This window comes from Diadema antillarum, unplaced genomic scaffold (assembly GCF_040938485.1).
Source record: "Diadema antillarum isolate AM-2024a unplaced genomic scaffold, OU_Dant_1.0 seq00000024_RagTag, whole genome shotgun sequence".
Classification (NCBI taxonomy): Eukaryota; Metazoa; Echinodermata; class Echinoidea; order Diadematoida; family Diadematidae; genus Diadema; species Diadema antillarum.
Window position 1 is genome coordinate 62,418 of NW_027271142.1, and position 26,946 is coordinate 89,363.

The window sequence follows — 26,946 nt, forward strand, 5'->3', positions numbered from 1 at the left end:
CTTGTATACACACTTGTATGTATAGATCTAGACAGACGTGCAAGAAAATGGACAGATAGATTTGGATATTATGCATCATAGATATATACTTGTTCAAATTGCACCATCAGTGCCTCGTAGTTTGACTCCAAATGCTGACACCTCAAAGGAAAATCATGTGACATTTTCTAATACATGTATCGTGTATGTATTTTCTAATACGACCCATGTTCCTCAACTGACGAGGATGCTTGACATACTGAAGACCTGGTCATTGGAAAACACCCAGTATGCGCACAACTTGCAAGGGCTTCAGCACCACATCATCCAGTGCAATGCTCACATTCTGCATATGTTTTTGGTGTACTTGGGAAGATATGACACAGAACTGTCTTAGTCTGAATCAATTTCAACTTATTCAGCAGAATCCACTTCTTAATCTCAGACAAAACAGTTGACTTCTTACTTAACTCATTCCTTATGAGAACCTGGCATATCAGGTTCTTGTGGCATCAAGTGGTATACGCCTGGCATACCAGGTTCCGTTGGCGTCAGCTGATATATGGGAAGCCGGTAGAATGAATACCAGGTTGTCATGTTTGTGGCCTGCGTTCCTTGCATTCCTGCCCTAAATTCATGTTTATTTCTGCTATGCTGCCCAGTGAAATGGCTTTGATAGAAAGATTAGAGTTTCTTTTATCAGTATCAGTTTTCTTTCTGTATCACAGTATTATTTGCCTTTTTTTTTCAATGTCATGCATGCTTTTAATATTTTAATGTAAAACTCATATGAAGATGTACATTGTAATGTATAGCAATCACGACTGAGCTCTTTAGAAATTCACTTTTGCTGACCCCGTTCGGGTGCCTACTTTGTGTGGAACAAAAGAGTATGTGAGCCCATCAGCGCAAGCTCTATTCATACTTCGCGACTGATCAATATTTTCATTATTTGATAGCCCATGCAGTTGACCACGCAAAGGGGATACATGTACCGCTTGACTGCTTTTGCACAGGCAGATTATGAACCTGTCCATTCTCGAACAATCTGCAAAAAGAATCTCATTTGAGGGCATTACAGGCTCTTAGAGAATTACAGGAGGAACGGATTAACCTGTTTAGGATGGGCTGATTTTGCTACAACAAGACACCTGCTTTGAGTATACTTGGGACTTGCCTCAATGGGTTAATGTCTGGCTTACATTTTCTCTCTGGGAAGGACACAAGTCAAGCAGATTCGGATATGTATCATAGACTGCATACATATGAATTAATTACGATAATGAATGTATTGCTAGGGCTTATGCCTCTCGCAAATTGTGTACAGTATGTGAATACTGATAACACCACATAAGATTGTTAATAATGGGTCTGAGGTGACAAACATGTCATGAATCCAATATCAACGTCATCGACACGAGTCTGTTGGTGTTTTAGATCTCGACTAGTACAGTGCAGCCCTGTCGTAACGTCTTTATAGACCTTAGCAGCCGAGTACAGTACAGTGACAAGGCTGTATGCGGTTAACCTAACTCTGAACCCTAACTCAAATCCAAACCTAGACAGAATAAATCTGTCTGTCCGGAGGAGTTTTTCATTAATTATGTTAAATCTATTTATTTTCTTTTTTTTCACTTTTACGGCTCTCCTCCGGAGGGGATTCCATGAAGCCAGTATAGACATACTGCATACGCCATTTCACGAGTCTAAATTTTCGTGAATCAGAACTTCCCGACGATTTTGTGAGTGGTTAAATTCGCGATCATGGAGTTCTACACCAACACCGAAGGGAGCAATACATGTAAAAGGTATAGACTATGCGTACATCACATTCATAGTGTGATCAGAGTCAATACTTTTGTGTGCCTTTAATTTCGTGAATAGCAACTGACTCACGAAATTCGCGAAAATAAAAACCTCGCAAAATATTCGGCGTATACAGTAGTCTACTGGTACTGCTCTGTGGATCATATCCCCAATCATAACCAAGGCATGCTAATGACTTGACCGAAAGATCGGTCTGTATCTGTCCATCGGGGAATGTTCTGTGGAGACTGCGTCTGGCTTCACGGATCCCCTCCGTATACAGACCGAAGTCAATGATTCCGGCTCCTGTGTGGAGCAGTCGCGCACAGATCAAACGTTACGATAAACCAAATTTCAGACAGCTTTTTTACATTCAAACAAGTTTGACATTACATGACACATTACATATGCAGCAATATTTGGGGTGAATTTCTCACATTGTGCAATCGAAATACTCACAGTAACTCGGTTATAACGCAGAAATTTTATCCATATCGCAACATCGCCGTTCGCTAGCTGTAAGTCGCCATTTTGAATCTATTTTGAATCTGTAAGCCAATCACATGCGAGGTACGTGTTTTAGTAAAAAAAACATGTAGAAACTACCTCGCATGTGATTGGCTCATAGATTCATGCTGTACATGTTTCTGCAGTTTGAACGTGACGACGCGACGGGCTGGTTGATGTGTGTTTTACATTGAAAATTCTACCAAAATGTTGGATTATTCATTAATCTGGTGAGTGTAGTGTATTCTTGAAAAGTTGATTTCACTATACAAGCTTAAATTTGCCGACCTAGGGCCGTGAATTTGACGCAATCGAGAAGGGTGAGGTACCTCACCCAATTTTCCATAGAGACAGTGGTTAAGAACATCCACACAGCAATGGGTATTAATACCTTCCGTCTGTCTACGGAGGAGAGCGTTAATGGCAAAAAATAAAAGACTCCTCCGGACAGATGGATCTTTCTGTCTAGCCAATGACAAGATACAGAACAGACCGATCTTATCTGTCAAAACCTTACCTAACCTTGCTTGCTTGCTTGCTAATGCATGGATTGCATGCATGCTGCGATCTATTTCATGATTTGTCTAGCCTTTTGGCAAGGCCTTGTGGCTGAAAAGGAGACTAATCTAAGAGAGAACGGGTGAATGCGAGACCGTGCGGTGCAGCCACGACGCCTTTTGAAACCTGACATGAATTTCTTAACTTGATATAGCATTGTTTCTCATCGATTTTGCTACCCTACATAAATGTATAACGTTAGGGTAGCAGCCAATCAGCGACCGCACTGCTCACCACGCGCGCCGTCGCATATAATGCATACGCATAGCTAGCCCCGGAGACCCGCCGCTCTGCGGCGGGGTCCTGGCGGCTACCTCGCAGTTTCGTTAAAGTGAGAATCACGAACAACTCCCTATTGCCACATGTACGGCAACTTCACAAATAAAAAATTAAACCATGGCTGAATTTCTATCATAAACACAGTGACAATAAAAAATGAAATATACACTACCCCATTGCCTTGGTTCTTCTCACCAATTTATCTGGAAACTGCAAAATTTTCCACATTTTTAGGAGTAAGCAGCCTGCACTAGTGGGGAGCTTTGCTGCATTATTTTGAACGTGTATATCCATTAGTACGCATCCACGCATGCGTGATCAATGACATCACCGTTACGGATGCTCAAGGATATGAATAATGCATCATCGCACGGTGCATATAAGGTGAAATGAATACTGCATCATGTAGCGAGCAATACAGCTGTCGATGTTATGGACTGCACTGAATGCATGCTGTACGCATGTGCAAGTGATTGTGAGTTGTAGTGAGCATCGGTGAGCTGAAGATATTTGCCCTGTAAGACAGCATTTTCGGCATCATAAGCAATGAAATGCATCAAACAGTCGCCGATGAAAATCATTTAGGTTTAATCGACCCATGTAAGTATTCCTAGTAGTTTTTGTTGAAAAATTAAGGAAATATAGCGCCGGAACGGCACCCGTTTTGTACAACATTAAAATCTGAATGCGAAAACGGCACAGTCCCAACACTGCATGTTGGGGCTGGTCGCAGTTAACGCATAGCTAGCCACCTACATGTAAGTATGCATGTCGGCGGCTCGCTCATCCGTAGCTGCCTGCAATGCCAGCGCAGCGTTGACACATTGTTTTTAGCATACCAACTGTGATCTGACTCATGAATATAAATTTATCAATAATTCATATTCGCCTTTGTCGGAAGGCGGTAGGGAAAAAAAATATCCAGGTTTCAAAATAAGGCCTCATGCCCTGAGGCTCATGGCTGCACCACTCGGCTCGCGCTCGATCTCTCGTTCACCCGTTTCTCGCAGTGCTCGGTGTGGCGAGTTAGTCTCAGTCTTCAGCCACGCGGCCTTGTCTAAAGGCTATGATTTGTCACGAGGCCTTGTCTAAAGGCTATGATTTGTCTAGGCTTGCCAAGGCACTCAACGACCGACCAGTGCCACTGATGCATGATTGTAACCCGTTTCCATCCAGAGAAGGATGACACATACATAAGTGTATGCACACGTACACACGGCTCCTCACTGCATCCTGCACTGCCCTGCCCTGCCACTGCACTGGCACTTGCACTGGCTACTACTGGACTGCTGGGTTCCATGCTCACACACACCTCAGTCCCGTATACCGTAATACGCGTTAGCGATTAATACAGCAGGTGAACATTCATCAAAAATACAGTTGTAACAGAGTTAGAAGAGTTCTAAACTCAAAAGATAATGGATTAAAATGTAAGCATAAAATGTTACCGTAGACAGATGTGATGGCTAGTAGTATTGCGGTTTGTGATTGTTGGCAAATTAAGGGCATCTGTGGGGCATCCACACAATGTTATTGGCGTCTTATCAGCTTTCTGCTTTTATTTCCCAACGGAGATGGCGCTGTCTATGTTCCCGAGAAATAGATAGAGACTGGTGCACAATAATTTTGTGGATAAAGTTTGTCGAGCAGTTGACCTACGAACATTACTAAAGCGTGACTTTAGTCTCCCTATGCCTTTCGCGTGACCAGTGAATATCCACCCATTTTCTGAGGACAGTTCACGGAAAAGGACTGAAAATACGGTTGCCAGAAGGACTGTTTCCCCGCCTAGGAAAAGTGTTTTTCATCAAACAAAATGGTAAGTCTGGGAGCAACATTATAATTGTACCTGTAATTGTGGAACTTCGAGTCAGGAGTACCGAAAAGGTGACCGAATATCGACTTTAATATGCCGTGGTGATTATTCCATATTCGTCGTACAGTGTGTTGTATGTGGTGCGGTGCAAGGTGTGTGTGATGTGATGGGGATGTTCGTCGGTACGGTGGTGGTGCATGGTGTATGGTGTGTCACTGGTGGTGGTCGTGTCTTCTCCAACCTGGTTCTTCCCTGTGACTACCATGGACATGGTCTGTGACTGTGTGGCACTGCCACTGGTCATGCTGGTCAAGGCCACATTGGCCACATTTCCCCCGTAAGGTCTTAAAATCAATCATGCACTTTAGGGCCCTAAAGGTCAGTCCGTCCAAGGAACCCGCTCATGAGTGATGAGGGGTGCTCCCGCTGATACGGAGCCATTCTCCGCCTGGATCTGGATCTGGATGAATACGCTGAAAAACTCTGGATAGAGTATCACTCAGCACTGTGGTGTGTGATGTGCAGCTAATCACAACGGAGGTGACGCTGGAGCGCTTCTTTGAATGTGTCAAATTTATGAATCTGCTTTATGTTACTCGGCAGATTATTCCAATCCTTCGCTGTTCTATGGAAGAAGGAGTTGGCAAGAGCAGTTGAGGAACCGTGTAAAGTAGAGTAATTGTCCGGATGATAACTTCGGGTTGTCATACCTCTCGGTGCTTGAGCAGGACTGATATAATCCTCGAGATTTAGATCAATATTGCTGTGCTTTATTTTATGAAATGTTGATAGCCTTAAAAGCTTGCGTCGTTCTGGGAGTGGATGAAGTTTGAGATCCTTTATCATTCCGGAGACGGAAGATTGCCACTTGTAATCATTACAGATGAATCTGGCTGCTCTATTTTGTACTGCTTGAATCTTGGAGATGTTACGTTGAGTGAAGGGGTCCCATACTGTACAGCAATACTCCAAGTGGGGACGCACTAGGCTCTTGTATGCTTGTAATTTAACATTTCTCGGTGCATTATGTAGATTACGACGGAGAAAGCCAATCATGCTGCTTGCTCTGGCTGTAGTTATATCAATATGTCTATTCCATTTTAAATTGTCTGATAAGACAACTCCTAGGTATTTGTGACTGGACACTGTTTCTATCTGGTGACCGGCTAAGGTGTACGTGTGATGAATGGGACGAGACTTCCTTGTGAAGCGCATAACGTTGCATTTGTCCAGCTTGTATTTCATTTGCCATTTTTTTCCCCAAGCCTCTAAGGTACGTAGATCTTGTTGAAGTATGACACAATCTTTATGTGTCTTAATGGGACGGTAAACTACACAATCGTCTGCGAATAGGCAGACGTTGGATGAAACTTGATCAGGGAGATTATTAATATATGATAAGAAAAGCAATGGGCCCAGAACAGTGCCTTGGGGCACTCCTGAAGAAACATGAACGGGTCTTGAGGATGACCCTTGGACTACGACTGTTTGTTCCCTTTCTGTGAGAAATTGTGAAATCCATGAAAGTAATGAGCCCTGGATTCCAAGATACTTGAGGCGATGAAGGAGCCTCTGATGTGGTACAGTATCAAACGCTTTTGCAAAGTCTAACACAACAGCGTCAACTTGCTTAATGGTTTCGACAGAGGAGAAAATATGATGAATTGTTGTAATCAGTTGGGACTCACACGACCGTCTGGATCTGAATCCATGTTGTGTGTTACTGAGGATATTGTTATCCTCCAGATGGCTCATAATGTGGCGATAGATGATATGTTCTAAGACTTTGCAGCAGGTGGATGTGAGGGATACCGGCCTGTAGTTGGCTGGGTCGGATCTACTACCATTCTTATACAGAGCATTTATATTAGCTTGTCTCCAATCTCGGGGTAGCGTGCCAGTCCGAAGACTTTGCGTAAATATGACTTGCAATATAGGTGCTACTTGTGCAGCACATAACTTGAGAAATTTGGGAGAAATGCCGTCTGGGCCAGAAGCTTTATTCACATCTAAGTTCTTAAGAAGTTTCATAATACCTTCTGTAGAAATAATCAAATCTGATATTGTTGGGATTTGTCTCTGTTCCATATGAGGAATATTAATCAAATCTTCTTTAGTGAAAACTGATCGATATTGATCACTTAAGACTTCAGCTTTTTCACGAGCTGTATCGGCTAGTTTTCCCTTGGAGTATAAAGCCGATATACCATTTGTGTCACGCCTCTTTTGCTTAATAAAAGACCAAAATTTCTTGGGGTTAGAAGTGAGTGAGTCAAAAACTGTTGTTCCTAAAAAATGTTGTTCAGCTTTTCGAAGTTCTTTTTGGACTTGCTTACGAAGCTGCCTATAACGGCACCAGTTCCGATGGGATCCATCTGTTTTGGCACTATAAAACGCCCTATTTTTCTTTCTAATCAATCGCTTGAGGGTTCCGTTTATCCAAGGAAGATTAAATCGAATACTCTTATACCTTGAAGGAACATTTGAATCAACACTGCTATAAATAGCTTCCTTAAATGCGTTCCAGTTCTCCTCCACTGTCTTATGTGCATAGTTGGCCTGGAAAACTTGAAAGAAATTTTCCATATCCTTTCTGAGATTAAATGTATCTGCTTTATCCCATAAATAAATCTTTCTACGTTTTGCTTTATGGAGAACTGGGCGTAAAGAAATTTCTGCTATCATATTGAAATGATCAGATATTCCTGCTTTTGTTACAATTGGTGCAAAACAGCCAGGGTTTGTTACGAGAAGTAGGTCCAGGATATTTCTAACATTGCCTGATCTCGTCTTCTGGTTGTGATTGGGTTCGTAAGCCAATTGAGTGAATGAGAAATCGTGGATTAAATCGAGAAGCTCTGTGGTCAGTTCCTGGGGGTACACGCAGTGGTGTTCAGGCTTTCTACACAGATTGGACCAATCAATGTCTGGGACATTAAAGTCACCTCCTACCCATACTATAGGGTTTTTACTGAAATCTATCCTAGACAAGGATTCCCTGAGTTTCTTGATAGGGTCTGAACCCTTACTCGGTGGGCGATAAAAACACCCAATGTGGATTTGTTTGGAGTTCACCATCTGCAGTGAAATCCATATCAGTTCACAATCTACATCCAAGGAGATTAAATGAGTGGAGATGAGATCATTCCTTACTGCTATAAATACTCCTCCTGCTTTTCCCCTCTCTCTGTCTTTCCTATACACTGTATAATTCTCCGGAAAACACTCACTATTCTTTATGCTTGGGTTTAACCAAGACTCAGTGCCAACAATGATATGGGGGTCTGAAGAGTGAACAAGTTCAGCAAAGGCGGCTCTTTTACCAAAAATACTTTGACAATTGAGTATTAATAATCGCAATTTATTCTGATCAGCTGTTTGCCTAGAATGGTGGCTTGGCCCTGAGAAGGACCTTTTTTGTTTCTTACTGGGTTTACTAGGTGTGGATGAAGATACAGGTTCTCCTACAGAGCTATTCTTTCTGGAAGATGGTGAATCTGATAAATGGCTATAATCAGAATCAGAGTTGTTGTTTGATAGCTCTGGGCTGGACAATATTGCAAAACTATTATCATGAATAAAACTATTAGTTCCAGAGGTCCAAAACAGACTAGAGCTAAAAGAGGGCATGCCACATGTACAACAGCACCATGAAAGCTGGGAGTGTTCTGAAAGAATTTGGTACATGCCAGGGGACATAGGTATGCAGTCTCTATGGAGCCACTGCTCACAATGGTCACACTGAATGCCTTCTTGATTCCACCTGACTGCTTTGCCACAAATACCACATGGCCATTTACACTTTGGGCCTGGGTTGGGATGTATGTCCCCTGAGGAGGACAAAATGACTAGCATCTGAGACATCAATGACATCTTGCATAGAATGAAAAGAGAGTTGGACTTTTGAAGGTGGAAAATGTGAGTGCTCACAATTGCAAAAGAGGGAGTAGTGATGTGAAGACCTTTTATCTTAAACCTGTTCTTCACTGGGTTGTGATCAAAACATACTATCTTGGACAAATCATGTGCCTGTAAAGACTGACAGAATCTCTCGTCTATGTAAAGGACGACTGTAAAGCCACATTCACGAGTGTGTGTGGACATGTTATTGCTGAAATCATGAGATGTGTAGGGGTTGGGTACCGAGTCAGCAAGGTAATCAAAGGGTAAAAAACTGACAAAAACCAGCAACAGGTATGAGGAGTGACTCTTCTGGTTATGACTGATGTCAGTACTGAGGTTCAGAGCTGGGCTATGGCCAGCAAAATTTTGTAGTCCTAGGTTTGTTGTAAAGAGGAGAAAAATAACTGCTACAAGAACCCATAGGTTCATGTTCATGTTCATGGCCAGGATCCAAGGAATGCTCATCACTGTCAACTCAGTCATGTGACTGTGAGGCCCCCTGACCCTGTTCACTTCTCATCCATCTCACATCTGAGTCAGTCTGACGTAAAAATTGTCGCAACTTCTTCGCATGGTGATTTTTTGTTACACACACATGTCCACTCTCCATGATGAAAAGAAGAAAACGTCCATGTTTGCGTTTTTTGGCAAAAATCGAGTTTTAATCAACCGATGGCGATGTGCAGCGACCCACCGATACACGGGTGCCAGCAGGTTCACTCAATTGATGCAGGGCTGCCGCACCTATTGACCTGATCCGACTCGAAATTTTTTGGTGCTTTTTTCTGCCACTCTGGGTCTGGCCTCTTCTGAGTCTTCATGCACGAATCAACCCCATGAAAGTGAAGTCTAATATTCGTAAAGAAAAAAATGAAATCAGAACTAACCTGATCTTGTGCATAAATATTGCAAATTACTATTCTACACTATTTAAATAGAGTAAGTGGGTATTCAAATTTGTCAGCAAACTAATCACTTTGTACTATATTGGCTGTCCTGGTTCACTTTCTTCATTAATTATGCCATCCACCAGCCTTTTGGCGCCTTTCGTGCAGGCGTCCCGCTGCATCCAGCGCAGACAGCACACAAGTCATGCTATTAAACATGCTGTGTACAAAAATCTCTACCCGTGTGTGCACAAGCTCGCTCTGAAAATCCCGCAGCTTGCATTGCTTGCGCGCTGTCTGCGCTGGAAGCAGCGGGACGGGATATTGGCACGGGGAGGTCGAACCTTGGTACAGGTTTTTTACTCGTACACTGTACAAGCATGCGGCGCATGCACGCTCATCGCTCCGCCCCGCCCAGAGAGGACTCTTCTTGTTCCTCTTGACACTCTCAGCACACACTGACTAAAAATAGAGCACTTTTCAAACATGAACTCTCCCAAGCTACCCTCCCCCATGCATTAAGCACAGTAGGTTCCCACACATAAAAGCTGTTTAGGATGGACTGATTTTGCAACACGCATTTCCCATAGACCCCTGCAAAGTATTCTCAAGCCTCGTCCTCAACGGGTTAAAGATATTATTTGTTGATACTTTTTTCCACACAGAGCTTCTTTGGGCTTGGTCAAGGAGCCGAAATCGACATCGTCCTCGATGACGCAGCCACGAGAAAACAGGCGGAGATAAAGACGGACGATGGCAGGAAGGAAAAACTCTTTCTGTTCTACGACGGCGAGAGCCTGACTGGACGGGTAAGCCAGGGATGGACTTTGTCTTGTTTTTTGTTTGTTTTGTTTTTTTTCAAAAGGGTACACACATTTTATTTTACATCGTAGCATACACACAAATAATCCATTTATATGTATCTTATGCACAGAAAAATCCTAGTAGGGACGTGCGCATGCTCATAAAACACAGTTGGCTCTTCATTGTCCTAAGTACTGTAGAAGTATCTACCGGATAACAAAGCTTACAATTCAACCCGTTCAAATTGTGCATTAAAAAAATTGTGAAGATATTGTCACCAGTTCCAGAATTTTGGCTTGTTAGGAGTAGCGCAAAATCCACAACAACTAATGTACCATGAATATTCCTATGTTAACAGTAATTGCATAATTTTATGTTTTTTCGTTGTACCAGGTCAACGTGACATTGAAAGGCAAGAAGTTGGAACACCAAGGTATTCGCATCGAATTTGTTGGCCAAATAGGTGAGTAAACCTCCAGAGGAGAATGTACCTTTAAAGAGAAAAGCTAATATTGCATTATTACATAGATATGCAAGATAAAAGTGCAAATTACACGTAACAGAATTTGATAAATATTGCAGACATTTTTGAGGATATATTTAATTTTGATATTGTGAAAATGTCAAAAATATTGGTCAGTGGACACCTTTAGGTATCGATGTCTTTTAGTGACGTTAATGTGTTGTTGCTTGTAAAAGTCTGATTTTTTAAAGCTCTTATTTCTGTTTGAAATGGAGCAAAAGAGTATTTCATATCTTTTGAAATGAAGTATTTTCAAAGTTTTCTATAAGGCATTAATTATGTCAAAAGTAGATCCAATATGTAGGTCATTTATTCTTTTATAGAACTTGAAATGATATTAATGAGCCATATTGTTGGAAAAGAGAGAAAGGAAAAAGAGAATTTCATTTTTGAGGTTGCACAAATTGGGATAGCCATTTTAATTCAATTCAGTTGACAAACTTTGAAAACTGAAGAACTGTGTACGACATGAAGGTAGTAGGAGCAGTGATTTGACAAATACAATGTATAGTAGTCATCCCTGTTTGAGACAGGTTGCCCATTTGTGGGAGGGGCGGTTTTCTTTCATTGATGAAAAGGTCCAATCAGGAGTATAAAAGTGTACCCTCACTTCCCATAACACTTAGTAGCACCCGCTTTTGTTCTGAAGTGGGACCAAGCACACTTGACCCTCTTTAGCTGTTTTCTTTATTCAAATGAAACTGCCCCTGCCACAAATACAGGTATGCTCCCAGTCACAAACTGGGATAATTACTCTACATATAACAATTTGTTGACTCTATCACTTCTAAAACGTGGTAAGAATATCTACCCTGTGTGGAATTTCATGTTATCATGTTATCATATTCATATGTATGTTGTTAATAAACTCAACTCAACTCAACTCAACTCAATTCTTTCCCCGTGGCATGTCAGAGTTGTACTATGACAGAGGTAACCACCACGAGTTCACCTCACTGGTCAAGGAGCTGGCTAGACCGGGAGAGCTGACCCAGTCCACCAGCTACCCCTTTGAGTTCCTCAACGTGGAGAAGCCGTACGAATCATACACGGGAGCCAACGTCAGGTTACGGTGAGGGCGCTTTTCTCTTTCAGACACCCATTTTTAGGCCTTGCTTGTGACGTCTATTTCGGAGACTTTGATTCATAGGATATGTGAGGAGGAGCATAATATGCAAGATCTAAAACTTTATGGCCCGAATTCACTAAGGTGGTACAATCTTGTCCATGGTCTAAACCATGGACAAAGACCGTGGGGCGCCAAGTGTCGCATGGAGTATTTTGTTACGAAATCAGTCATTTCGTTGACGAAAGTATAATTTCGTTAATAAAATGGTCATTTGGTCAACGCAGTGACTGATTTCATAACAAAATATTCCGTGCGACACTTGGCGCCCCATGGTCTTTGTCCATGGTTTAAACCATGGACAAGATTGTACCACCTTCGTGAATTGGTCTACGAGACACAAGAGTCAATGCCAGTGTGTGAAAGAGTTAAAGAAGATAAACAATTGTAATAGTGGTGTGCTTATGCCATTGTTTCTGCATTGGGAAGTCTCTTTCCCAAAGCTTTTGGTTATGGGCAACATGAAGTGGAGGAAGTGAAAGCAGGGGGGTGTTTCATAAAGCTGTTCGTAAAGTTACAAACGACTTAAAGACGACTGGTGATCAGTTCTTGTGCTGAATTAGTGACATTCTGTTAAGTATAGCACATCAGAACGTGTTCCAGTCGTTCTTAAGTCTTTCGTAACTTTACGAACAGCTTCATGAAACACCCACCCAGGCATTCAGGACTTCTCCTTTAGTGAAATGTCGAAACTCTTTTTGTACCAGGGACTTTGGATACTGTGTATGAGGCTGTAGGGTTTTCTGTGCCAAATGACACTCACAGCGCACTAAGGGTTAATTTTGAGGAAGGAAGTGATATCTATGTGGCATGGAATATTCATTGGTAATTGGCATGGTCCCAACATGATACATAATAGGCAACTGCTATTCATGCTTGATTTACATTATGTTCCTGGCAGCCATGGCAGTCTTGTTTCAGGCCTCTGTGGATAAAACAGGATGGAAGTGAAACAAGACGAGGAAACTCTATGGGTAAATGTAGCAGGTTGTCCCATGGATGCTAGGGCAGATTATATTTTTTACCACATATTGTGAAAAAAACAAATACCATGGCAGTCATGGTTCCGATGACAAGCTCAGTAGGTCAAAGTTTACTATGGGGTTAAAGGGTGTGTACAGTTCTGGTCGAGGTGAGGATTTAGCTTTTGACGTTTTGGGAGATATTCAGAAACCACTCTATGAGATGTCAAAGAGCATGCAATTCTAAGGGGTATCAAAAGTTTATTTGATGAAAATCGGTTTTGAAATGGCCGAGATATCCAAAAACAAGGTGAAACAAAGAGATCCTAATAAAAGGCGTGGCCTGTCGCCTTTTATTATTATCACTTTTTTGGATATCTCAGCCATTTTAAAACCAATTTTCATCAAATAAACGATGAATCCTTCTTAAAATTACATGCTCTTTCATATTTCATAAGAGGTTTCTCATTATCTCACTTAGGAATGTTCAAAACATGAATCCCCACCTCAACCAGTACTGTACAGTCCCTTTAACAATATATTACTGGTATTGCATCTATAATGCCAAGAGAGAAGATTAAACTGTAGAGGAAGAAGGCCAAAATGTGAAATCAGCTAAGAAAAAGAATGACCAAAATCCCATGGCACAGTGGCACTTCAGGCAAACACAGCTGCTGGCAACATAATGTTAACTTAGCATTGATTTGTGACCTTGTATGCTTATGCTACAGACTATACCTTGTGTAGAGTAAGGTTTTTTTTTTTTTTTTTTTTTTAATGTGTTGTGCCCAGAATAACTACTCAGTAACTACTGGTAGTTTTCCTAATTCTGGACTCAAACCAAATCCACTTCCTACTTGACTGAAACTGTCAACAACAAAACCTCAAAAACCTCAAGTCTAGTGCTCCAAATCAGGCTACAACAAAATATGGGAAGATGTTTGGCAGATGGGATTTATACAAGTTTCACTGTACTACTGTTTGTACTACTACCATTACAAAATCATAAACTGTTTGCAACATTGTTCCTATCAAATCAAATTTATGCCAAGGTTTAATTTTGAGTCTGACCTCAATTGTATGTGCTGATGGCTATTATAGCCGTCTTTCTTTCTTATAGCCATTCCTTCTTTATAGCCTGTAAAGAAGGAATAGCTAAAACCTATTTATCTGACCTTTTAAGATAACGGCACAACTGCAATTTCTGATTTCTGAATTTTTTGGCCTTGTCCATCTATTCCAAATGGAAAAAGAAAACAATGAACCCCATTATCTGAAATTACATTTGCGATTCCTGTTTCTCTCCCACGATTCCAGTTACTTCCTGCGAGTGACCATCACAAAGCGCCTGACGGACACGGTCAGAGAAATGGACCTCGTCGTCCACACGCTGTCCCACTACCCTGAGGTCAACTCGTCAATCAAGATGGAAGTTGGCATTGAAGACTGTCTTCACATAGAGTTTGAATACAACAAGTCAAAGTGAGTATGCCGCAGTTTTAAAGGGATTGTATAGTATTGGTTGAGGTGAGGATGTAGCCTTTAATGTTTTGCAAGATATATTCAGAAATCACTCTAGAAAATGTTAAAGAGCATACATTTCAAAGGGGAATTGAAAGTTTATTTGATGAAAATCAGTTTTGAAATGACTGAGATTTTAAAAAAAGGTGAAACAAAGAGATCCTAATAAATTTAATTACCTCGTATTTTGACAAAAGTGAAAGAGATTGCATTATCTTTCGTCATTATTGTGCCACAATGGCCATTGTGGTTCAAAGATGCATTGTTACTCTGTAAGTCGAAGTGTCTTACTTGTAAATCCTAAAACAATTGTCAGAATTCAGCATTTTTCTTTTAAAGAACAGTTAATAGAGTGTACAATAGCATCCCAGAAAGGGTATATAATCAATACACTACTAAATTCTAACTTTTGTGTTAGCATAATTATGGGAGCTCGGTGAAAAGCAGAATAAAAATTTAGGTGAATCTTGGTGACCACGAGCTTGTGAAAATAACTGTGCACTGTCAAACTAAAACACAAGGGGTTTATGCTAGCTGTGAGAACTGCAAGTAGAATGTTGAAACACACAGGTGGGCAATTCCGTGGTAACGGAATTACAAATCAGAGAATTTTGGCTCATATTCTTTCACCCTGTATACAGGATTGATTACTTTGCCTTCTCTTGATACATTTAAAAGATGCAGAGGTACTCACACTGTCACCCCAAATACAAATTTATTAAATGTTCTCACTTGGTTGGTTACAAAGGAGGTCTATGTGCGATGGTAACGGAATTACCAGAAAATTTAGTCACAACTTCAACTCTGACTTTGGGAGTTGTTTCTCTGAAATCTATAACACATACACTGTAGGTTGTTGTCTGATTTCATCTTTGATTGTGTTGACTTCAATTCAGTTGTATTGTTTTTCAAATATTTCATCACATTTTCAAAGCAGCAGGCTTTTCCCCTATAAAGTCAGTGGTAACGGAATTACACAAATGGTAACGGAATTACGCCTTCTGAAATACACTGGAAAAAATACACATTCTTGGTACTCATGTATTCTGAAATGTCTTGATAAAGATTGTGTATGCCTTTAGCTATAATATAACCACTAAATAAGTACTCTCTAGCCTTTGACCTTGAACTGGTACAAGTGTATAGGTGCCAAATGAGTTTTTATTGTCAAAAAACATAAAATAATCAGGCTAACGACCGTGATTTGAAGTCGTAACTATGTCAATCAAGATCGCATAACTTCTAAGTACCACATCCATCAAAATTTGTCTACTTTCAAGTTAAGAATTTCACACTCTGCAGGTAAATGACATCTAAGACACATGGTAACGGAATTACGCTAGAATAGCCCTACACAAGTACAATTCTATAAATCCAGTCAACAATACTCAAATTTTCTTGTATTTCTTTTGTTGATATCATGCAAGACAGATTTCTCTGTTTTCTTCTTCCTAAATATGCCAATAATTGACAATATGTGTGAATTACTTACAAGTATTGTACATATATATTATGTGCACATGCATAAGAAAATAATAAAAAACTGTCCGAATTGACACTGAGTTCAAATCTAAATCATAAAGTGCCAATTTACAGTGCAAGAGCACAGTGTGCAGCCCCATCATTGAATACAATGTTTAATATTAAGGATGAACACTAAAGATGCTTGAAACTTTTAATTTGTTAAGTGAAAAGATGCAGTTGTGGTTCAGTGACAAATATAACAAATTACAATTCAATAATAAATAGAAAAGAAAATTTTCTTATATGATTATGGTACTGCACCAGTGCTTAATCATTATTATCTATATGTTGTGGCACATATTAATCACTAAAAACTTGTGACATTTTACTAATAGCTGAAGTTGCCCCCTGTGCATAATTTGATAATTCCCTTACAGTATAAGTCCTACTTAAGCCCACCAAAATAAAATGAATTAAACTAAAAGGAAATAGAAAACAGCAAAATAACTTTAACAAACTACAACTTTTACAACCATTAGAGTCCACCAAATTCTGTTACAATGTATTTCATAGAAAGGTAAGAGGGCCTCTTTTATCCATCTGCAGCTCACTGTGTTAGAGTTTGATTAATCAACCTGTGAATAATGTTAGTATTTACTTCTGACCACACAAAATTTCCAAGTGACATCTTCAGAAAAATAATCATGACCAGGCCTATAAATTTCCTACAAGTTTCCTGTCTCTGTCTTTCTTCTTTGACTTTGTCTATGTTCTCATCCTGAGTGTTGCCATAAATTTACTCACAAGAAGTGTGCATCTTCTCTTTTGCAGTAAGTTGTATTTTGACTGCCTGAAAGCAAATTATAAAATACACTGTAATGGCACTTGTATGAAAGGAAACTGGATTGTACAGCAAATGGTAACATGAAGAGTAAAGGTAGAAGTAGAAGCCCATTGACTTTAATATTTAAAATCTTCTTAGGATGGGAAAGTCTAGGCCTAAATGTTACATTTTAGAGCTGTATCACAATTACTGACTGGGTAAATGTTCATCACAAATGGTGTTTTTGTCTTTATTCCTTCGAAAAAGAAAGGATTAAAGAACAAATTTCAAAGGATAGCAGATGCTCTGTATCAAATGGGCATGAAAATCAAAATAGTGGAAGAATAAGAAACAGATGAAAGAAGGTCATAGTCATACACTTACCATTAAAGATAAAGGACTTGAGGATGAAAACAGGACATGTTCAATAAAAGGTCAGACTATCGACTTGGTGATAATAAAGCCTTTAGCATACAGAAAGATCAAAGGTGTCACATTCAGTGGGCATCCTGTGTCAAGTAATGACTTCTATCACATTGTGTATGATCCTTCTCTTAAATTCTTGATCTTTGCTCACAAAAATTATCCTGTTCATTTCTCTCTGTCAGTAGCAGTGCTCTCTTTTCCTTTTAAAGAAATTTTGTCCTTCCTCTTCTTTGTAACCTTTGTTCAATTTATGCTGCATCACACCCATTCAATAGTCCCTCATCACTATACTTGTAGATTTTGTATGAAACCATGAGACTTTTTAGCAAGAAAATATACATTGATATCTCAGAATTCAGTATGATTTTGAACATTTGAGAATGAGTATCTGTAGCAAACCTTATAAAGTTATCAGTTAGCACAGTCTCCATGTACACATGTAGTTCTTGTACATGAGAAAAGGTGAAAGAAGGGAGGAGACTTTCAGCACAAGATGTCTTGTCAAGCGTGTACCCTGATGTCAGGACTCACTGTCAGAGGCATCCAGCTACACTGTATGCCGAGTCATGTCAGTGTATCATACCACACAGTTTCACTCCTTTACTGCCAATCACTAACACTGTTAAGCTCAATAATAATGCCCTGAAGCTATTTCATGAACAATTCACATACATATTGGCACGAAAGTAGGATATGTCATTCTCTTCCATATTAGATGTGCGTGTAATTCCGTTACCATGTAATTCCGTTACCACAATTACAGAAGAACTGAAGGAGATATTTCACAAAATGTTTTGTGACTTTTCAGGGAGTCACATGTAGAGAAAAAATTTACATGGGGAGAAAAAATCAGTGATTAGTTTGTTCAGGAGAAAACTTTTTTCAATTTTATGGTAACGGAATTACGTCAATTTGTCAGTAGATTTTGAAACTTTCTCCAAAAAATATCATAATGAGAGTGACTGAATGCTTCATTACATGTGATTGTTGAAGCATAGGAAGAAAGATGTTGAAGTATGGATAAAGCAGAGAGATATTTAAGTTGTTTCATTTTAAATTTTCATTTAATATTGTAAAATTTTAGATAAATACAATAAATAGTCTTCCAACTTTAAAAGTGTGTACAACAAAAACGAGGAAAGTTATTGGAAAAGGGTTTTTTGTTTCCGTAAATACAACAATCCATCTGTACGGGAAACTGAAATTTCTGAGCATTTATTTCACTTTGAATTTTGCTGTTTTTGCCCTTCCCATACGGAATTGCCCAGGTACCAGCATGCCTTCACACACTAGTCGCTGTTTGCTCAAGGGTTCAAAGTTCAAGGGCAATATTTACAATTCATGTGTTGCATGTGCAGATTTGCTGAAGTTTAAGGTGCAATGTAGAAATATAAGTTGAACTTCATTGCTGGAGCTTGTAATGCCTGTGTAGGACCATGTGCATTTTGGAGAGGATGTTTGTGAGTTGTATTGTATTTGTATTTTGTTTTATTGTTCATCATAAAAACTTGATTTAAAAACAGAAATATATGAGACATATTGGTGAATGCTAGTGAAAACTTGTGACAGAGGAATGACCCTACTCAGCCTTCCCATTACAATAGTGCTGTATTACAGAGAGGGCACTTGAAATGTAAAATGTAAACATTGCAGTATACATGTATATGAAAAAAACAAAAAAATAGAAAAGAAATAAGAATTAAGTCCCAGTCACATTAGCCTTTTGGCGAGGCCTCGTGGCTGAAAAAGAGACTAACTGCGAGAGAACGGGTGAACACGAGACCGAGCGGCACAGCCACGAGGCCTTTTGAAACCTGACATGAATTTCTTATTTTGAGCTTTGTTTCTCACCGATTCTGCTACCCTATAGGGTAGCGGCCAATCAGTGACCGCATCGCTTACCACGCCGTCGCATCTAATGAATACGCATAAGTATGCATGTCGGTGGCTCACTCATCCGTAGTTGCCTGCATTGCCAGCGCAGCGGTTGACATGTCCTCATTAGCATACCAACTGTGATCTGACTCATGAATATATGAATAATTCATATTTGCCTTTGTCGGGAGGCGGTAGGGAAAAAAACCCAGGTTTCAAAAGGCCTCGTGGCGAGTTAGTCTCAATCTTCAGCCACAAGGCCTTGTCAAAAGGCTACAGTCACATAGACATGCCGATTCACCCGGGATCTGATCCAGGTTGATCTGGAGAGAGATCCATGTTGACGCCATGGGCGTCCTTGGGCATCCGGGAGACCAACACGGCAAGTTTTATCGGTCAAAAACATCCGGCGTCATCCAGGGACTGCCGTATTGGCAGAGCAATCAGGGATGGTCCCTGTGGCTGCCACGTAGCTGCCGTGTTGGTCCGTGAAAGCGCCGTGTAGATGCTGTGTAGATGCCGTGCTGTTCCGGTCTTATCCGTGTAGCTGCTGTGTTCATACCATGTATACAGTCATCTCGTCAACGCTCCATCCAGGGTGAAACTATCCCGGATCTCCCCAGATCATCGTGTAGATCCTTGAGGATCCGTGTTTATATGTGACTGGGGCTTTAACTCTGAGTAATTCAGTGAAGTGAAAAGAAGAAATTGCCACTAGAGGACTGTGTTAGAAAGAAAGTGTAAGAGCAAAATTGAAGAGAGAAAATTCTGGAATGGTCAACATTTTGAAGCATAGAAATAAATGTACCTTCTGGCAGGGTTGGCTTTTATGGAAGATAGGATTATAGATTTATCCGCAGATATGTTGACTTCTTTTGCCAATGTTAAGCTGTGCTTGTGCAAAGGCTCCATCTTAGGGGCAAGGCAGCATCCGACATTGCATTGTAGCGACTTGTTTTTTGCGTAATATTACCGGGAGAAATCAACTTGGCACTATGCGACATTTGTAGTTATATTTGTGCTGCCCAGGCATACAATATAACCATGTATATTTGGATAAGAAATCAATAGTGCAAACATGTTTAGTCTACCATAGTAAGTGGTGCATACTCTTGCATGCACTATTCTTGGCTGTAGTCACCTCAAATGCATACATGTAGTTGGCCCTCATGCTATACAGGGGTCGCACTTAACCTTTTTTTTAACTAGCCAGGCGGACTACTTAGAATCAATTTTGACACTGAAGCAATATTTTGGCTAGCCAGACGGACTAGTAACTTCAGAATCTTATGATTTTTAGCTAGTCCGATGTGATTTTGGGTGGCCAATGGCCAGCGGACCATCGCCAATTTCGAACCCTGCTATACCTATATTTGTGAGGTTTTGTGAAATTGAACTTTTGCTACAATGTACTATTGTAGTTACAGTATGCCTGTGTCATACATTGTACAATGTACATGTATCATGTGATGTTGTTCATGTGTAGTATGCAAGTTCATGAGCTAGTCAAACAGTATTCTTTGAGTAGTCCTCATTCGTCACAAAAACGGGCTAGATGTTTAATCACTGTATTCTGTGTTTGTGCAACAAAGCATTTTCTCAGTGGACCATAACTTTTAACTTGTAATTATTGTAATGTATTACTGTACCTCCCTGAATATTTGCATTCTTTATAATTTGTGCTAGTTTAGTGAAAAAAAGAAAATGAGTAGATAAATAAATTACCACAAATTATTCTTTGTTTACAGTATAACATGATTTTTTTTTCTCTCTCTCTGTTTGCTCTTTGAAGATACCATCTGCGAGATGTCATCGTAGGAAAGATCTACTTCCTTCTAGTGAGAATTAAGATCAAACACATGGAACTTGCCATCATCAAGAGAGAAACCACAGGATCAGGTGGGTGAAGGGGGATGCTCCCACAAATAAAGAGTCTTCATCTCTGGTTTGAATGGAAAAATACAAAAGGGGGAGCAGCAAAAACAGTTAAAGGGGAAGTTTTTTTTTTCCACAACATTTCGCATGGATCCAGAAAATGTTGGAAGATGAGTGAAAGTATTGGCAGCAAGTAAAAGTTTGCCAGAAACTATATGTCCAATTTCAATGTCACAAACTTAAAAAAAGAAAAAGAATAAGAGTACTTGGACGCTCTCCCAAGAAAGAATGATGACAGTGTTTTTCTATCCTCATTCCAATCTGCTTGAAAATCTTGTAGCTCTTTGGATACCAGCCTTTCGAGTGCTCAGGCCAACAGGATGTATCTGAGGTGGTTCAAACATAATTAGGGAATAATTTTCCTGGTATTGCATCGCAATTTGCTATACATTTTTTGTATGACTGCTATACAAAATTTCTTGTGTGTACCAAGTTTTTGTCCCCGCCGAACGAGTTCGAGCAGGGGACTATGAAACGGGCTCCGTACGTGTGTGTGTCTGTGTGTCCGTGTGTCCGTGTGTCCGTCTGTCCGTCTGTCCGTCTGTCCGTGCGTCCGTGTGTGATCAAAATGTTCAAAATGCTACTCCTTCGCCATTTCTAACCCGATTTTGATTCTGTTTGCTTTATATGATAGCACTACATGGGAGCTTTGAAACTTCTATACAGAATTTCAGTTGTGACCTTTGACCTTGACCTTTGACCTATATTGTACATTTTGCTTCAAAATGCTACTCCTTCGCCATTTCTAACCCGATTTTGATTCCGTTTGCTTTATATGATGGCACTAGGTGAGGGCTTCAAAACTTGTACACAGAATTTTGACCTTTGACTTCTTTGACCTTTGACCTTGATTTTTGACCTATATTGTACATTGCCTACAAAATGCTACTCCTTCGCCATTTCTAACCCGATTTCGATTCCGTTTGCTTTATGTGATGGCACTAGGTGAGGGCTTCAAAACTTCTACACAGAATTTTGACCTTTGACTTCTTTGACCTTTGACCTTGATTTTTGACCTATATTTTACATTTTGCTACAAAATGCTACTCCTTCGCCATTTGTCACCCGATTTCAATTCCGTTTGCTTTAAGTGATGGCACTAAGTGAGGGCTTCAAAATTTATACACAGAATTTTGACCTTTAACTTCTTTGACCTTGATTTTTGACCTGTATTGTACATTTTGCTACCAAATGCTACTCCTTCGCCATTTCTAACCCGATTTCGATTCCGTTTGCTTTATGTGATGGCACTAGGTGAGGGCTTCAAAACTTCTACACAGAATTTTGACCTTTGACTTCTTTGACCTTTGACCTTGATTTTTTACCTATATTGTACATTGGCTACAAAATGCTACTCCTTCGCCATTTCTAACCCGATTTCGATTCCGTTTGCTTTATGTGATGGCACTAGGTGAGGGCTTCAAAACTTCTACACAGAATTTTGACTTTTGACTTCTTTGACCTGTGACCTTGATTTTTTTTACCTATATTGTACATTGGCTACAAAATGCTACTCCTTCGCCATTTCTAACCCGATTTCGATTCCGTTTGCTTTATGTGATGGCACAAGGTGAGGGCTTCAAAACTTCTACATAGAATTTTGACCCTTGACTTCTTTCACCTTTGACCTTGATCTTTTTACCTATATTGTACATTTTGCTACTAAATGCTACTTCCGGCGGGGACATATTTTACGCACCGCGTAATTTCTACTTTTCCTTGTTCTTACATAGGACTGTACAGAACTTTGTTTGACATGTTTTGCCATGAGAAAAGTATGCATCAAGGCTTTGCTTTAATCTTGTGTTTTGTTTTTGTTTTTGTGTGGGTTATTTTTTTATTGTCAGGTTGTTTACAGAACCAATTGAGGAGCACATATATTCATAAGACCACTACTGTACGACACAATATTTTCGTAGCATGAAATTGTCGCGAATCGGAACTGATGGCCTTTTTCATGGCATGAAATTTTCGCGAGTTGCCTCTGACATCCAATGCATATAGTGTAGACAAGAACTTTCGTGTGCATTTTGATTTTGCGAATCTTGGCTCGAGAAATTTGCGAAATTAAAATGTATGCTAACATTCCTTGTTTTACCGTATTCTTGAGGATTGTGATAACAGTGATGCTCTTGCTATACTTTTCATCCGCAGGTCCCAACACATTCAATGAGAATGAAACCATCGCAAAGTACGAAATCATGGACGGAGCCCCGGTCAGAGGTGAGGCCAGTCCCACACAGTTAAATATTTGTTTGTTGTGTGCGAAAGGGGACTTTTCTCCTTTAATTTTGGCACATTTGTGTTAATAAAGATCACTGCTGGTGTTGACAGGTGCTCTGATGGATTTGCAAAAGCATCTCCAGAGGAACGTACTACATGTTTTTCCAATGTTCATTGTGTGCATTGGGGGGGTTCTTCATTCCTTGTCAGAAAATACAGTTTTCAATATATTATGATAATGCGATTCACAAAAGACATAGCATTGAAACATGCAAGGTATTCTCATTGTAGGGAAAGGTACATTCCAATATCTTTGTTTTTTATTTGTGATAGTACAAGTGCTTTTTCAATGTGCCAGAAAAATGAAAGTATGTTGAATTTGCTTCACATTTTCTTTGTATTGTTAGCCATGGGTGATGTCTTGTAATGTTGTAGTCTTCTCACCTAGAGATGGAGATACCGAAACTTCAAAGATTCATAACCTTTGAACAGATTGTCTGATTTTCGTCAAATTTCGCTGATATGTTCTGCTGATATTGCTGCATCCACTCAATCCACATACAATTTGAATGTGTTCAGATTTCATTCTCCCCGAACACTGTTCTGTTTTTTCTTATTATCAAGTACCTCACGCTCTCTTTCTCTCTCTTTCCATACTCTTGCTCATCCACACAAGGCGAGTCAATACCAATCAGACTATTTTTATCGGGGTATGAACTCACGCCGACGATGCGGGACGTCAACAAGAAATTTTCGGTGCGCTACTACCTAAACCTTGTCTTGGTTGATGAAGAGGAGAGGAGGTACTTTAAACAGCAGGTGAGTTCCTTAGTCCCAGCTATCCAAAAATGTGTCAGCCTTTTTTTTTATGCCGTAATGGGTTTTTGGTGACTCTCTTTCCCTGACTGATACTGCTGTCTTGCAAAAAGAGAGCCGTTGTGCATCCTAGGACTCCGCATCGTGTAGTTTGAGCTTGCTGGCAGCAGCAGTTGTTCCCTCACACAAGCCACTAGTCACTCTATTCTTGTTTGGTCTTTTACAAGGTGATTGAAAAATCTTGTGCACCAAAGCTTGCTCATTCATGTCTACCAGTATTAGAATCCTTTCTGGGCCATTGAGTCAAAATGCGTACAAACTTTACACACAAACCATTATGCAGGAAAGTAAAGTGGCACACAGCGGGTTTAGGACATACTGATTTTGCTACAACACGCATTTCCCATAGACACTTACCTGAGTACGCTCGGAACTTGTCCTCAACAGGAGAAACTTTTTTTCCCAGGTGGTCTTGTTACATAAAAATAACAGAAGTGTCGAACTTCAACATTTCAATCTTTCTTTTTAAATCTTTATCTACTACACTGCATTAGACAGGAAAACCCCATTATAACAAGGTAGCCATGACCACTGATTTTGCCTTCTTGTAACTGGTACCCCGTTTTAGACGTACCAAAAAAAAAAACCCAGACCAGTTGAATACAATAATGGAAAATCAGGACTGCTACATTCACTTCGTTGAAAGCAGTATCTCATTTTGTTAACAAGCTTGTAAAAACAGAGTTTTCCTAGATTCGAATTAATGTCATCATGAAGTGGAGGTGAAATTTTCTTTCAAAAGTGATGCTGTGAAATTTATCTTGTTACTTCACTGACTTTTTTTGCACCTTGCTTGTTCTTGACCCCACAGGAAGTGACGCTGTGGCGGAAGGCGGACAAGGTCAAAAAGCCGCTCCAACTTCAGAAGCAGCAGATGCAGCACTTCGTTTCGCCGACGCAGAACAACAAAGCGGAAGCCAACTCAGAATAGCCGCGCAGCGCCCTCCCGTGTCGATATCATGCCAGTCCCAAGTCGCGGCCGGTGGATGACTGTGTCTTTTGTATTGGTATTATGTACATTTCGTAATCAGTTTTATTCATGAGACAGAATATTTTTTTCTCCTCTATATCTCTCTTCTTCGTAAAAAAAAAGCACACATCCATTCGAGTAACGTGGAGAAATGTGATAATGGATCAATACGCGTGCGAATGGCATGATCCGCTCTGTCGCCCTCTCTTGTCAGTAGCTGGTTCAAATCCTATGCGTCCGCCGTGTCCATCTCCTGTGTAGTTGTTACTGTAAGATAGCCACACTGTTTAAATGGTCTACTGCCCTCTATAGATACATTTTGTCCAGTGGGCATATTTGCCACCATTCTATGGCTGTGACCTGACATGTACGAGTGTATGTACAGGTATGGTACTAACATGTTGCACACACTGCGTCATAACAATATTAGCAGATTTTCAGTGACTTTAATGCAAACAAACTTGCAAATTGAAACGTTGAGATGTTTTTCTTTCTCTCACTCTAATCAGCAGTAAGTATGAGGAGTGTTAACTGGTAAAGGTTGAGAAAGTGGCATTGATATGTGCAAAAAAGAGATTTTATTCATAGTAGAAGTATTGAAACGATAATCTAAATTAAACAGAACAAATATTTATATTTTTTCTGCATATTAAAATTTGTTTTCTTACAACACAACACTGGGATTTAACTCAGATTGTGTGATTATCTTCTCCATTTTGTGATTTCAAAAGACTCATTACAGGCAAACAAACAACCATGATCCAAAGGCAACATAAAAAAGAATTTAAAAAGGGGGGGGGGGGGGGGGTGAACCCTCGAAAAGTTGTGCGACTAACCAACATCTTACCTACATGTATATCTGCCTCTGTTTCAATGATATCCAAGTTGCTGTTTAAAATTATGTTCCTAGATACAATGTACAATGTTGTATGTGTGATGTAGACATGCCTAATATTGTTATGAGTTGTTGATATATTTTTGGCTATTCCATGATCCTTGTGATAAAACTATTTTTCTGTTAATGTGCAATCCTTGTCTTTTGCAAATATGCTTCAAATTCTTTTTGTTTGTAGGATCTCTCCTGGTGCGTTAGGAAATCATTTTGTAGAGACTTTGTTGAGTAGATCCATTGCTTCACATAGCAATAAACCTCACTGGCACAGGAGCTGCCTGAGAATTAAGAGAAGTACTTTATACATGGTATATTTCGTGGTATTTCCTCTTCCGAATTTCACGAGTTCATCCTAATTATTTGGAAATTAACAACTCGCTGTAGGCGCTTTATATATCATTTCCAAGACAGGAAATCACTAACAATCTTTTCTCCTGCAAGTATATATCATTTCCAAGACAGGAAATCACTAACAGTCTTTTCTCCTGCAAGTGGGTGATACATATTTCTCATTCCATCGCTTTGGTCAATGATCAGAAGCTCAACCACTTTGCAGAATGCTCTTACATTTCCCAATTCCCAACATATCATACGGAGAAATCCCATTATAATGAGGTCGTTGAGACTGCCACTTTTACTTTCGTACAACCGGTATCTCATTAACGTGCTAAAAACGAGACCAGCCAAACATGGTTATGAAAAATTTGGACCGCCAAATTCACCTCTCTGAAAGTGGCATTACTACAACGGGGTTTTCCTGTACTAGCGAAATATATATGGATTATACAGTG

General features: G+C 40.0%; 1 protein-coding gene across 1 annotated transcript; it reads left to right on the forward strand.

The window, feature by feature from the left end:
• The first annotated feature begins 4,837 nt into the window (after positions 1 to 4,837).
• LOC139725200 (vacuolar protein sorting-associated protein 26B-like) lies at positions 4,838 to 26,052 on the forward strand. Its single transcript, XM_071636293.1, has 9 exons — positions 4,838 to 4,948; positions 10,401 to 10,544; positions 10,933 to 11,002; positions 11,978 to 12,134; positions 14,468 to 14,632; positions 21,052 to 21,158; positions 23,349 to 23,417; positions 24,094 to 24,236; positions 25,105 to 26,052. Exons 1-9 carry the CDS (start codon positions 4,946 to 4,948, stop codon positions 25,222 to 25,224), a joined length of 978 nt encoding a protein of 325 aa, XP_071492394.1. The 5' UTR covers positions 4,838 to 4,945; the 3' UTR covers positions 25,225 to 26,052.
• The last annotated feature ends 894 nt before the right edge of the window (positions 26,053 to 26,946 follow it).

Excerpts from the sequence above, each read along its gene's own strand:
- LOC139725200 (XM_071636293.1), top strand. Across the intron at positions 12,135-14,467 it reads GGAGCCAACGTCAGGTTACG|TTACTTCCTGCGAGTGACCA; the intron begins GTGAGGGCGCTT and ends CCACGATTCCAG. Across the intron at positions 21,159-23,348 it reads GAGAGAAACCACAGGATCAG|GTCCCAACACATTCAATGAG; the intron begins GTGGGTGAAGGG and ends TTTCATCCGCAG.